At 37.5% G+C, this 13,712-nt stretch overlaps 1 protein-coding gene across 1 annotated transcript; it reads right to left on the bottom strand.

Moving 5' to 3' along the window:
- Positions 1–1,930: 1,930 nt before the first annotated feature.
- Positions 1,931–13,168, bottom strand: LOC118797730. Its single transcript, XM_036556997.1, has 7 exons — positions 13,146–13,168; positions 12,461–12,805; positions 10,374–10,600; positions 7,433–7,593; positions 6,649–6,694; positions 2,140–2,322; positions 1,931–2,080 (listed from the first exon to the last, which is right to left on the bottom strand). Exons 1-7 carry the CDS (start codon positions 13,153–13,155, stop codon positions 1,931–1,933), a joined length of 1,122 nt encoding a protein of 373 aa, XP_036412890.1. The 5' UTR covers positions 13,156–13,168.
- Positions 13,169–13,712: the final 544 nt, after the last annotated feature.

Below are 13,712 nucleotides of genomic sequence, written 5' to 3'. Positions count from 1 at the left end.
ATTAGCAGCACTAAGTCTACCCTGTTGTTCAGGTGGGGAGATGGACCATAATAACTTTCCCTTTTTTGGAAGGTATTGTGTTTGCTGGTGGTTGAGAGACAAAAGGAGGGTCAACACTGAGGGTCCCATTCTCATCAGAGGAGGATGCCTCATAATTAGGGTCCTCCTCAACATCATCCTCTGTCTCAGACACATTCTCTTTCATGGTCAAAGAGATGTGACAACACCTCATTGACAGAAAACCTTTCCTTAGTAGTCATTTTCAGTTGAAAGAGAGCAGAAAGAGAGAGCACACAGAGCACCAAGAGAAATGGCTTAGAAGGCTGCTGTGCAAAACTTTTATATGTTTGCTCCACCTCTACGTTGTGTGAACTATCAATATCTTCGCGGAACCATATTTTCCCGCCCCCACAGCATGGGAAATATCAAAGTTCTCGCAAGAATGATGTTTTCCCCTCACTGTTCCCCTCAACTGTTAGTGGTTCTCACACTACTACAGATATGGTTATGTTAGGTTAGGACCTTAAAGTCAGCTAAAACAGCCTGGGGTCAAATTGACCCCAAAGAACACCAATGCATACAACATGTGTACAGGACATTGAAAACATATCATGATGTTAATTTTAGGTTTACCTAGTTGTCCCCATTAAATTAGGAAAAGTCATTAAATATGAAGCGAAAAAATGATGTCAATCATTTATTTAAAGATGTTAAACATTGAATGGGGTCAAATTGACCCCAAAGATAATAGGAGGGTTAAATGTGTAATGTTCTGAAAATGTGACAGAAAACACTCCTATCTTAAAAATACTTTCTTGAAGAGTTCCAAGTCGAAATGCGCTTTTTTGTAGTTCTCAAATAATAAAATGATCTTTTTTGTAGTTCTTGAAGTATATTTAAAAAGAGTTCTTTTATAGACAAAGGGTTTATAGTGCTTGATATGATACTGTTTTACTTTGTAATAAACATCTTTACAAGCATGACAGTGTCAGCGGAGTTTTCCTTCATTATCTTCACATCATCACTACTTAATAAACAACATTCTCAAACAATAAAATGACACGCACACACACACACACACACACACACACACACACACACACACACACACACACACTAGGGGGCAGTGAGCACACTTGCCCAGAGTGGTGGGCAGCCCTATCCACAGTGCCAGGGGAGCAGTTGGGGGTTAGGTGCCTTGCTCAAGGGCACTTCAGTCACGTATTGTTGGCTGAGGGGATCGAACCAGCGATCTTCTGATCACAAGTCTGGTTCCCGAACCTCCAGCCCCGATGATGAGTCTTGTTAAAAGACAGCAAGATAATTTCTTTATATTACTTAATTTTATTCATATTAGAAACAAAAACATAGTTTTAGATTTTTTAGAAATGCTTTTCTTGGTCCATAATAAGTTTTTATCAAGTTCAAGCCAATATTTTAATTTTCCTACAAAATCATGTAGGTATGGTATTCTAGGCTGACAGTTAATTCCACAGACAAACACTTCATTTTTAGTATGTGACAATATTATTGAATGTGTAGTTTGGAGAACAGTTACTCAATGACATCTTCTGGGTTTGTGCACTGCTACTGGGCACTCTAGAGGGAATCTTAATGACTGGGTTCCTATTGCGCTTTTGTGCAAAATCATAGTTTGTGCTGAAAGTACACATTCTTTAAAACACATTATTAAACACCATATCGTATTTCAGTGCAACTGTTTTTGAGTGATTTTGAGCTGTAAGACTGTCTAACAGTGTCTTATGTGTTCTTGATGTCAGAAAGAATGAACTGCTTTACTCAGCCAGTGAGCTGATCAACTTGCCAACCAATCAGCACTGACTATCAGTAATTCCAACCAATCAGCACTCAGTAGCAGTAATGCCAACAAAACAGGATTAATTTTTCATTTTTAGCTGCATCTCTCCATTCACCCCTCTTCAATGAGGACTTGCTCACAGGCACCCTCTGGTGTTCTGTCATGTTTTTGATATGACAAGAGCAACAAGTCCTGAGTCATGTGATGGAGCAAGGAGTTCTGGGAATTGGAGTCCTGGGTGGCCCCGCTGGCCAGTTTCAGCTGCATTTAGGAGATCACAAGTAAACATCAAATCTAATAAAAAGTGTGGTGTGATTTGCCTCAAAACGGGCGTAGAAAGTGTTCAGCTCGTCTGGAAGTGCAGCGCTGATGTTATTCACAGAACGAGTTTCCCTCTTAAAGTCCGTTATTGTGTTTAACTCCTCCCACAGGCTTCTTATGTTGGTGGTGTTGAACTGTGACTCCACTTTAGCTCTGTACTCTCGTTTGGCTGCTCTTATGGTCTTACAGAGAGCATAGCTGGCATTTTTATACTCATATACACTGATTTAAAAGCAGTGGTACGTGCATTCAGATCTGCACAGATTATAGATATATTTATATCACAGATTTCATTTTGATTTTCATTATTAGACTTTGAGACAATTACAACACAAAAACAGATTAATAAGTAGGTTTATTTACCTTCTGTGAAGTAAAGTAGCTCTGATCTAGATCTGCTGTACATTAATAATGCTAAGTGAATCATCACCTTGCAAAAACTTGAAGATGTTTACACTGGAAACGCAAGTGTGGTCATGAAGAACAAACATAAAGAAATTATAAACGTGTCAGCTAACAATTTGAGAGAACTAACTACACATTTTACAGGTGTGCAACTCAGTTTAAAGCAGTATCTGTAGTTCACAGTACATTTAAAAAAACATGGTACCACTAATGGGAACTTCTTGCAGGCCAGCAATGTCATTATAGACATTAGAGGAAGAGTCATACAGCTCACTGTTCTTCACCTCATGGATTAGTTTCTCCTCATCTGTTTTTGGCCAGTTTAATCCTGTTTTGAAAATCATGGCTAAATCACTCTTATTTCTGGAGGGAATAATTATTGTCTTTAAACCTGAAGAACAGCCAGAATCAGGACCTGTACCTGGATGATGGTGGCCAACACTCCCAAACACAGTATCTTCCCAAACTGCTTTCACATAACCTGAACATTAACATCACATACTTGAAAAGGCAACTGAAAACCTTTACTTAGTGTTTTTGGAACTAAATACAGCCAGTTAAGCATGTGCAAAGCATCATGGGAACAAAAGCATGCTCTAACACCACAATATTTGGCATAAACATATGCCTGAAAAGAGTCTTTTTAACATGAAGTTCAGAATTTTTGAATATGAGCTCCAGACAGTTTGTCCACCTTTTGCTTTAAAGCCAGTGAGCATTCGAGCTGCCAATGAACTCAGTTTGTGGAAAAGCCACTGATGAGCCAATCAAATCCACCTAAAAGTGGTCCAAAAATGAGCTTTAATGGAAGAGATGAGACCCAAAAACTCTTTCTGTACGAAGGCCGTAATATGTCATAAAGTTTGCTTAAATTTGAATAGTGACCTAAAAATAGTGCAGAATATTCAATATTTTTTACTTGTCTTCAGTTTTCTTTATTTTAATTTTTTCAAACTTCTAAAACTTCAGCTTTATTTTCATGCTTAAAATGAAAAACATCCCAAATTTTCTATGTAGTCTCAGATGTTTGGACCCCAAAAGTACAAGATTCTCTTCTTTTAAGATGAAACTTACATCATATCCTTCGCTCAATAATATCACTCATTAAAATGTCATCAAACTGTATCAATTCCTTCTACATATTGTATATTTTACACTTGTAGCCTCTTTACTATTATTCACAGTTTTATTCACAGTTCCTCATTTCTATATTGTATTTTTACTTTTTGACATTATGTCTATTTTATCATTTTACAATTGTATATGATCTTAGATCATAAATGAATTAAAGTTATACACATTAAAATTATATTTTTTCTTCTTACTATTTTTATTATAATTTATGATTATATGTGAATGTGTCAGTCTCCACAATAAATATCCAGTTTGTCAGAGCAGAGAAACAGTGCCCTCCTTCTGTCAATTCACAAACTGCAGACAAAGACACCAGTGATGACGTCAAACCTCACAGACTCTTAAACTATTTATATCTCTGAATACATGAAATATCTGGCAAATAACTATCAACATTAGCATACACTTATTCAACAACATACAACTGTTTCCAAGTTGGGACGCTGTGCAAAATGTAAATAAAAACAGAAAGCAATGATGTGCAAATCAATTCAACCCTATATTTATTGAAAATAATACAAGACAACATATCAACTGATGAGACTGAGAAATTTTATCTTTTGAAAAATATATGTCCATGTTAAATTTGATGCCAGCAACATATTTCAAAAAAGCTGTGATGGGGACATGTTCAATGCAGTGCTGTCTGAGGGTCTGAAGTTCATGGCCATCCTCTACTGATTTTTGCCCCTTGAATACAGAGATTTCTCTGGATTCTCTGAATCTTTTAATGATATTATATACTGAAGATGACAAAAAGCAAAAGTTCTTTGATGTTTTACATTAAGAAACATTATTCTTGAATTGTTACAATGTATAACTGCACAGTCTTCCACAGAGTGGTGAACCCCTCCCCATTTTACCTCTGAAAGCCTCTCAGAGGCTCTTTTTATACCCAATCATGTTACTGACCTGTTGCCATTGAACTACAAGGTGGTTTTTAGCTTTGCCAGTCTTTTGTTGCCCCGTCTCTGCTTTTTTGAAACTTTTTTTTTGCTTTTTTATTTATATTTTGATATACACTCTTTTAAATCATAGTTTTTATAGTATAATAAACCAATAGAGTAGTTCTGCTACGGTTACACAGTATTAGTGGTTAACAACAAGTAATGTTACCTGTTATCTGCATACTGTTACTCTTACAGAAACCAAAAAAATCATACAGCAGTTATGTTTATATTAACTTGTATTTTATTAACATGCATATATATATATATATATATATATATATATATATATATATATATATATATATATATATATATACTTTTTGCCATAATATTACCATGTTATCACCCAATTGTTACTGAAGTGTAAAGTAAAATGCTACTTTTCTGCTTTGTGGTTTTCTGGATTGATAATACACTAAACTGTTTTTTTAGCAGGTAATCAGACTTAAACATTCAATCATTCAATCAGACTGATGAAAAGTAAACTGTGAAAACAGAAGAATATCAGTGTTTGACATGTAGGGGGAGCTCTAACACTCTCTAATCAACCTACAGAGTGTCATATAGAGATAGATGGAAAGAGGTACATCCCCACCCCTGCCCCCGCCCCCTTCTCTCTCAGTCTACCCACTATGTTTATGTGGAGGGTTCATCTTATTGAGGGCTGTTCCAGAATAATTAGAAAGGAGTGGAATTGAATTATAAAATCATCTGATAGGAAGAAAATATTCATGTAGATTTACTACAACATTCAACAGAAGTGCAGACTGTTTAACATGATGAAACAGCTCACACACGTCAGCTCCACTCACTGTTTAGTCAAATATGACTTTTGTTTATTTGGGGTGTTTTTCTCACAAGGCCGTTTCACAAATTCACAGAATGTGTGAAGTTAAACCTCAAAAATAAACAAACCACTGGAAAGCGGAAGTTGCTGTCACCATGACTACAGATACTGAGCTCACTGAGCAGTTCTGTGATCATGCAGTTTTAGAGCTTCTTCATTTACAAAACACCAGAATAAGAGTGTATAGAAGAAAACAGCATCTACAGCATCTTACAGACCAAATTGGTTGTATGCAGTGAAATATACAGTGCATTTTATTTTTAAATTGATGTGTATGGATGAAATATGGAAGATATCTACCATTTTTTTATTTTAATTTTTTTTTGTTGGGAAATTTAACTTTATTACACACTTTCTGTGATTTTATGAAAAGGCTTTGTGAGAAAAAGGCTTTGTGAGAAAAAGGCACCAACTCTTATGCACATATCCAAAATATCTGTCTAAATATATGGACATGATGCGTGAAATACAGACTGTGCATTTTACTGCTAGTTGTACCATTTATGACTTTTGTATGTGACGAATAAAACTTTGAACTTGAACATTGATCACTCAGGTAATGAACTACAAATCTCCACTCTCTAATATGCTAATGCAGCAGTCACCACCTTCACCCAGAGCACTGTAGAACCGGCAGAGTTCAGTCCCACTGTGCAACAACTCATACAGTCTTCTGTAGAGCATCAATGCCTTTCAGCATTATTTTTACATCCTCTGATGTCTTTATTCACAAAAATCAAACAGTCAGTTTCCATAAAGTCAGACTTTAAATAACACAACACCTCAGTTCATATGTCAAAACAGCCACATTACGATTTAATACATCTACAGAGAAATAAGTTCCCAATAGCACAACAAGAAAAATATTAGTAAATAAAACTGCTTACTATGTAAGTTTTAGACAAACAGCTAAAGTTTTGAAAAAGATAAAACAGGTAATTGGAGAGCCAAATACATCTAATCCAACTACTAATTTGATATTTATTAAATGTGAAAAATTGAAATATTAAACTGTAAAAGTTTAATCCTCTTCACTACTGACAGTTCAGTTTCATGCACAGTAACTAAGAATGGCTCAACACATCAAAAGTCCATCCATACCTATGCGCTCTCTCTCTCTCTCTCTCTCTCTGTGTATATAGCAGCTCTCAGTAGATCTTATCTTTTCTTACTGTGCTGTAAATCACTGAGGGATCTTCTACATTCTGAGTTGGTGACCTACAAAACAAAGAAGGTGAAAATTTAAATTTGAACACCTAAAAACAGAAGATCAAAATAAGTTTATCAGAACAAACCACAGCTTCACACTTTCCCATCTTTAATAAACATGTTCACCACTACACTACATTTATTTAACAACACAAACACAGTGTTTATCCAGCAGATGATGCTGAGATGAGAACTGAATTATTCAAACAGTCCAGAGACCTTTTTCTGACAAAACAGCAGCTGCACCTGAAACAAAGTTCTGCCTCTGAAATTTCACTGAAAATCTAAATGCTTCTTCTAACACTGTTAAACTGGTCACAGTGCTGATTTGAGCTCTGTAGATATTAAACTATAGCTAGAATTAAAACAACACAATACCTTTGTATATAACTTATCATAATGCTGAGCACATCATTTTAGTTTAGAATTATCATGCCTTTATCAAGTCTTATCAAGAAAATAGCTGTAAACAAATATATCAAGTTAATAACTGGATAATCAACTGGCTGCTAGTTGCTAAGCAGTAACTAGAGTTAAAAATTTTTAATATAAGATTTTATTAACAAAGTGAGGGAAAGTTTGGGAAATGGAATAAACACTGCACACTACTGCTAGATTGGTGCTAATGCGACACTGGAAATCTCATACATGTGTTTACAGGAAATATATTGTTTCTAAACCTTAATTTTCTCTTTTACTAAAAAAGTTCATCAGGGCAGCTTCATATAAAAGCTCAGTGAAACTCACCCAGTGGCAGCAGTTCGGTGGAGGAATGTAAGACTGGCATATTGTGGCTCCTCCTGCTGGTCAGTGCTGGTCATGTCATTATTCTGAATCCCACCTGTAGCATCAGCAGAAGCAGCAGCCTCTACAGGTTTGTGCGTAATGGTGCTGTAGAGCATTTCATCCTGAGAGTGAAGCGTTCATAGAGAACAGGTTAAATGTATAATGTTTTGCTCTTTTTTGTAGTTCTCAAATAATAAACAAATACAGACTGCAAGTGAAACTGTCACCTAGTAGTGGACATAGTATAAGGTCATTTGGATTGTGGCCAACTTACCTGGATTGTATTGTATAGTACTAATATTATTTTATGAGTTCAGTCCATGCCTTCACCATGGTGGTAATATGAGGGAAGACTAATTGAGGGAGGGGGAGAATTCTGAGAATTTGAGCTGGAGGTCTAGGAAGCTTCTGTCTGTAGCTAGAAGGCCAGAACCCCCCGATAGCTGTAGTGCGACTGATGTAGGATTGAAGAACAGGGAGGAGATGGGGTGGTGGTGGGGATTGCAAGCCCTTCATCACTGGAACTGAAGATGAGGATGTGTATTTATAGGGTGTTAAATTAGAAGTAGGAGGGGTTTCAGGCATGTTCCTCCCCCAAACTTCAGTCATAACAAAACTACATTTTGGGAGTTCAGACCATGCCTTTAACATGTGGTGGCAGTATGAAAGAAGACTGATTGAGGGAGGGGGCAGAACTCTGAGAACTTCAGGGCTGCAGTTCTGGGCAGCTTCTGCCTGTAGCTAGAAGGCCAGACCCCAAAAACTCCAGGATGAACTCAGAAACTGTTGAGGCCTGGGACTGAATGATCTCCACATGATGAGAAGGACAGATTTTTCAAGAGCTGATCTAAAGTGACAAAAACTGTAGCAGCTTTGGTAGAAAAATTAGTATTTAGGTCTAGTTACATTGGTCATTTACATGGGGACTGGATTAAGTAATTTTGCTATTAAAGTTGTAAAATGAGAAGTAAAATGGAGCAAATGAATTTTGGGACATGATGTCATGCTGCATAACAGATATTTGGGTTTGAACCCCTGATGAGCAAGCCAAGGGTGACATGGCTTCCAGGGACTGAGAGCTAAATGGGATGAGAGCTTGAAGGCAACAGTTTAGGAAAATCAAATCAGCAGTGACCGAAGAATGGACAAAATGACAAGGAGAGGTAGCACCTTCATAAACAAACCAATGTTAGTCCGGTAACACTTTCTATGAATGTTACCTTTTGTAAGCATCTATAAACACATTCATAACATGTTATAATTCTTCCATAAGGCATCATAGACATGGCTATAAATATTTATAAAAATGCAACACACATAATAGCCATGCTTATTATGCATTATGAATTGTTAACATAATACATTATAAGTACTGATCATGACAAATTATAAGAGCTCATAAGTTGTACTTGTCCGCTCTAAGTAAAGTGAAGCGTACTGTACTAAAGCCGCCTCAGAAGGAGTTGAACTTGAGATGGAGCTGGAGTGGAGAAGGAGCCATGAAGAGTCAGAAAGGAATTGCAGAGCTGGGTTGCAGGAGCTGATATGAGATGGAGCTGGGCTGAGGTGGAGCTCAGATGATATGGAAGCCTGAGGTAGAGAGATGAAATGGGTGGGGGGAGGATGTGGGATGAAAAGAGTGTGTGAGAGAAAAAAAGAGAAAGAGACAGAGGGGCTGGGATGATGAGGGGACTGTTTCTGCAGAAGGAGCATGCTTATGGCCGAAGGGAATTCAGGACAGAGAGCTGAGGTCTGTGGCAGGGTGGCTTGTAGCTGCACTGGCGTTAGACAACTGATTGCGAACGCTTTGTCACAGAAAAAGAAAGTGAGGATGTGAATTTATAGGGTGTTAGTTTGAACTGAATTAAACAAATTGAATGACTTTTTCTATCTAGGTATCATCACTGGCTTTTGTTTCTGGCAGTGTCTGAGTTTAAGAGAAGTTTGGTCTTAAACGTCACTGTACTAGCTAGGATAAATTATCTGAATGGACAATAAAAGCACCTGGATAAGAGTCCCTACTAAATTCCATGAATATGAATGTACCTGTTTTGATTTACTGCAAGCGGTTCCAGTGGCTCTTTCTTTCGTTCTGTGAAAATAGGACAAAACAATGAATACATTAGTTAATTAATTAGTTTAAGGGCAAAATTCTTTTTATGTTAATACATTGTTACAAGACCTAACAAGTCCCTTTTTCACACTCTAGGAAGATTTGTACTGCATTTTACTGACCTGTAGATGCAGAATATGACAGTAATAAGGAGAAAGATTCCTCCTCCCACTGCAATCCAAACAGCAGACAAACTCTGACCTGCAGGAAAGATAATTTATGTCAATTTTATCTGTCACTATTTTTAAAAGTGGACACTGAAATACAGAATTTCTCTTAATATTCACCACTTACTCTTAACAGTGACCATCACAGTTCCATTCTGAGCTCCATGTTTATTCTGAGCTTCACAGTACTACAGTCCAGTGTGGTCAGCAGTGATGCTGATGATGGTGTAATTCTGTCCAGATCCTACAGGTGAGGTTCCACCTTCTTTAAACCAGGTGTAGTTCTTCACAGGTGGGTTTGCATCACTTCTGCAGGTCAGAGTCACTGAAGTGCCCTCCACTATTTCACCAGAGGGACTGATGGACACTGAGACGCTCTTTGGAGGATCTAGAGACACAAATTATTTGATTTCTTTAGGTCAGTATTTTTTTTAGAAATCACAATATTTACAGCCTCAATATTACTACTTGAGGTTTACCAAGCAGGGTTTATCACACTGTTCCATTTCTGTGAATATCGCTTTGTATCTTTCTCATTTTGAAATATTTTGTGGTAAATAAATAAATAAATAAATAATTAAATAAAATAAAATAAAATTAAATAAATAAAGAGGTTGTGAGCAGTAGAGTGGAGGTGTTGATATTCTCTTACAGCACAGCTATAACTGCCTGCATCCTCACTGCTGACTGTCTGCAGGTGGAGCTGGTTGTTCTTGATGGTCTTTGTGGTTAAAGGATGTCCATTTTTGTACCAGATGAATGTTGGGTCAGTCAGACTGCAGGTGGTTTTACATGTCAGATCTGCTGTTTCTCCCTCTGTCACTTCTTCAGGAGCTTCAACATGGAGCTCTAAGACAATGAAAGGATGATCAGATTAGAAAAGAAAAGCTGTAAAGGTGTAAAGACAGTGAACCTTAGAAATAAATGTAGAAACGAGTACAGATTTAACTAAACTGAACGATGTTTTTATATTCTCTGCTTCTGAGGAAGTTCAGGAAACTATTGTACAACAAAACAAGTGATTTGGGTGCAACTGATGAATTAGCTTCAGTGCATGGAAACAAGTGATCATATTATTTACATATCATTTGCACCAGCAACTCAACATTTCTTTATATCAGTTTACAGTTATTGTACATTCACAGTAGTATTCAGGACCATCAGCCAACGGTGTTTTGCACACTGTGGAATTAGAACTCCGCATTTAACCCATCCGTGCAGTGAAACACCCACATACAGGCACACTAATGAACACGCACACACACTAGGGGGCAGTGAGCACACTTGCCCGGAGTGGTGGGCAGCCCTATCCACGGCACACGGGGAGCAATTGAAGGTTAAGTGTCTTGCTCAAGGGCACTTCAGTCATGAACTGTTAGCCGAGGGGATCAAACCGGCGACCTTCCAGTCACAGGGCTGGTTCCCTAACCTCCAGCCCACAACTGCCCCCAAGGACTTCTGTGTGCAAAAATATGAGTATTATATTTAATCTGTTCTTGATGTTGTCTATAATGATGTGTATATATTGCATTATGTTAAATTTTCATGAATAACTGTAATAGAAATATATTTTTTAAAACAATATTAAGCACTACGTCCATATAGGACGTATGTTTTGTTTTGCTTGCTTCCCTTTCGTTCTTTCTCTCTCTCTCATTCTCTCGCTTATTAGGAACCCTCCCACTTGTGCGTGTGATTGGCTGGAGTCCCGTAACGAAATTTCATCTGATTGGCTGGCTGAAATTGCATGGCGTATATCTTCGACGGCTGCGCCGGATGTTATCGAGGCTTTCCTCCATGGCGGCTTGGGGCGATTGTTTTTAGATCCGAACCGCAGCGCAGCTTGTTTGTTTTATTGCTAGCGATTGTCTACTCTCCTCTCAAATGAAATAGCTTAGCTTTACCTCTTGTTCTATACCCAGTTATCTCTGCAGTTAAACTGTAAGCTCACGATCTGTCTCTGTAAATGTTCACTCTTATGCCGACCAGGTTGTAGGAGTGGGTGCAATTTCTTTTGATCTTGTTTTCTCCTGTTTTTGGTATAGTTAGGGAGTTAGGAAAGACTGACTGTACTTTTGTTTCTTTATGTTTGCATAGGTAAGTTAGTTATCTAACATTTCTAGCTAGGCTTGTTATGTTTATTGTTTTGGCGCTTGCCCACTCTGACGTTCTCCTGTGTCGTATACACAAAAGAGCAGCATAAAAAGAAAATAACACGATTTGACCTGTTTAAACGTCAGCTGGCTCTCTTTTGTCTTTTTTATGTTATGATCATCTCAAACCCCTAGACAGGTCGTAACATAAATTGGGGGCTCGTCCGGGATTATTTAATGTTTTATCTTTTCCTATGAATTTACCATTTTGGATAATATGTATATGTTTTTTTTAAATAACAACCAAAATATGTGTTATTTTTACACTTTGCTGAATCGATTGTTCTTAAAATCAATAATAATAAAAAAAAAAACAATTTATATTTTTATAAGCCTGCAGTTTCCTGATTTAACATAAAGTCAAAAAGAAATCAGGTGTAAGAACAGATAAAATGATGTAGGAGTGAATCAGAACAGAAGCTGAACATCATTAGAGCAGATTAATAAAATCAGTGATGATAAAACAACATGAATATTCAGAGCAGTCATGAATAAGAAACATTACTCTGAAACCAGAGCTGTGTCTTATAGCTGGACAATGGGAAGATTAACTCACCTGTAACTCTGAGCTGAACTCCAGGTGTAGCTGCCCATTTTTCTTTTTCTTCATTTGTTCTGATTCTGAAGCAGAACTGATGTTCATCCTTCTTCATTACATCACTCAGTTTGAAGGAGAAGTGTTTCTGTTCATCAGTTAAATACTCAACTCTGCCTGAATAATCTGGGTCTTTACTCAGATCAGTCAGCTCCACACCCTTAACTATGTCTATACCCCAAAAAGTCTCTGTGACTGTAAGACGTTCTGGGTGAGTATAAGTTCCATTCATAAACACTGTGGATCCTTTTAAAGCACATATTTCCTGTTGGTTGTACTTCACACTCCACTCTGTTCCAAAAGCTCCTGAAACATATGATGCATGAAAGAGCTGATTACAGAGTCTGGAGCCCATAAGACAGTCAGAGTTACTGTAGCTTACAGCTTCACTTCTCTCCTCTCTAACTCCAGCAGCTCCTCTACAACACTGAGCTGATTCTGAGAGAAACCACAAAGTGTGAAGAGCTCTGAAAGTGTTGCAGCAGAGAGAGGGAGGCTAAAGAGAAGCAACTCTCAACACAGTTAATATGGTGAACTTTTAGACATTATCAAGTGAACAGTGAACATCTACATCATAGTTTTGTGCAGAGAAAATATCCAGTGTGCTGCTGTAGTGATGATGTTACAGTAGGATCTGCTGACTCACCACCAATCATGAGCAGAAAGATCAGAGGAGGAGGAGGAGCCATTCTCAGTGACCTCATCGCAGCAGCCTGGAGGGTATTTTAGTAAATGAAATCATTAAATGAAATGCTTTTAATTATGACACAACAGTGATATCTGTGTTTTATTTAATCAAGTCTGAGTTTTTCCATAAAAACAAAAACTTAAATAGTTCATCCTTTAATAAGTCATAGCATGTTCACATTTTTTACAGCAGAAACAGTGAAGCACCAGTGCTGTTTTCCAGCAGACCCTCATAAATCCATTCAGCGAATCAGCGTGCAGTATTCAGGTCAGGTGACACAATGCTGCCACCAATTGTTTTAGGCAGAATCTCAAATGTTTCCCTTCTCTCCCTTAAAATAATGGCTACTGGATCTACACAGAGCTCAGTGTGTGTAACAGAGAACCACTGTGGATTCAGCCATGTGTGCACAGTTCATACTGGACAATATTGCAATATTTAGATGTAAGAGCCAAAATTTCAGTACGTACCACTATATAAGGAGCAAGGAGCCATTTGAGATTCAGGTTTAGGATCTTCTGAGGT

Source organism: Colossoma macropomum, unplaced genomic scaffold, assembly GCF_904425465.1.
Source record: "Colossoma macropomum unplaced genomic scaffold, Colossoma_macropomum, whole genome shotgun sequence".
In the NCBI taxonomy this organism is placed as follows: domain Eukaryota; kingdom Metazoa; phylum Chordata; class Actinopteri; order Characiformes; family Serrasalmidae; genus Colossoma; species Colossoma macropomum.
This window is presented reverse-complemented; position numbering and strand designations above follow the sequence as displayed.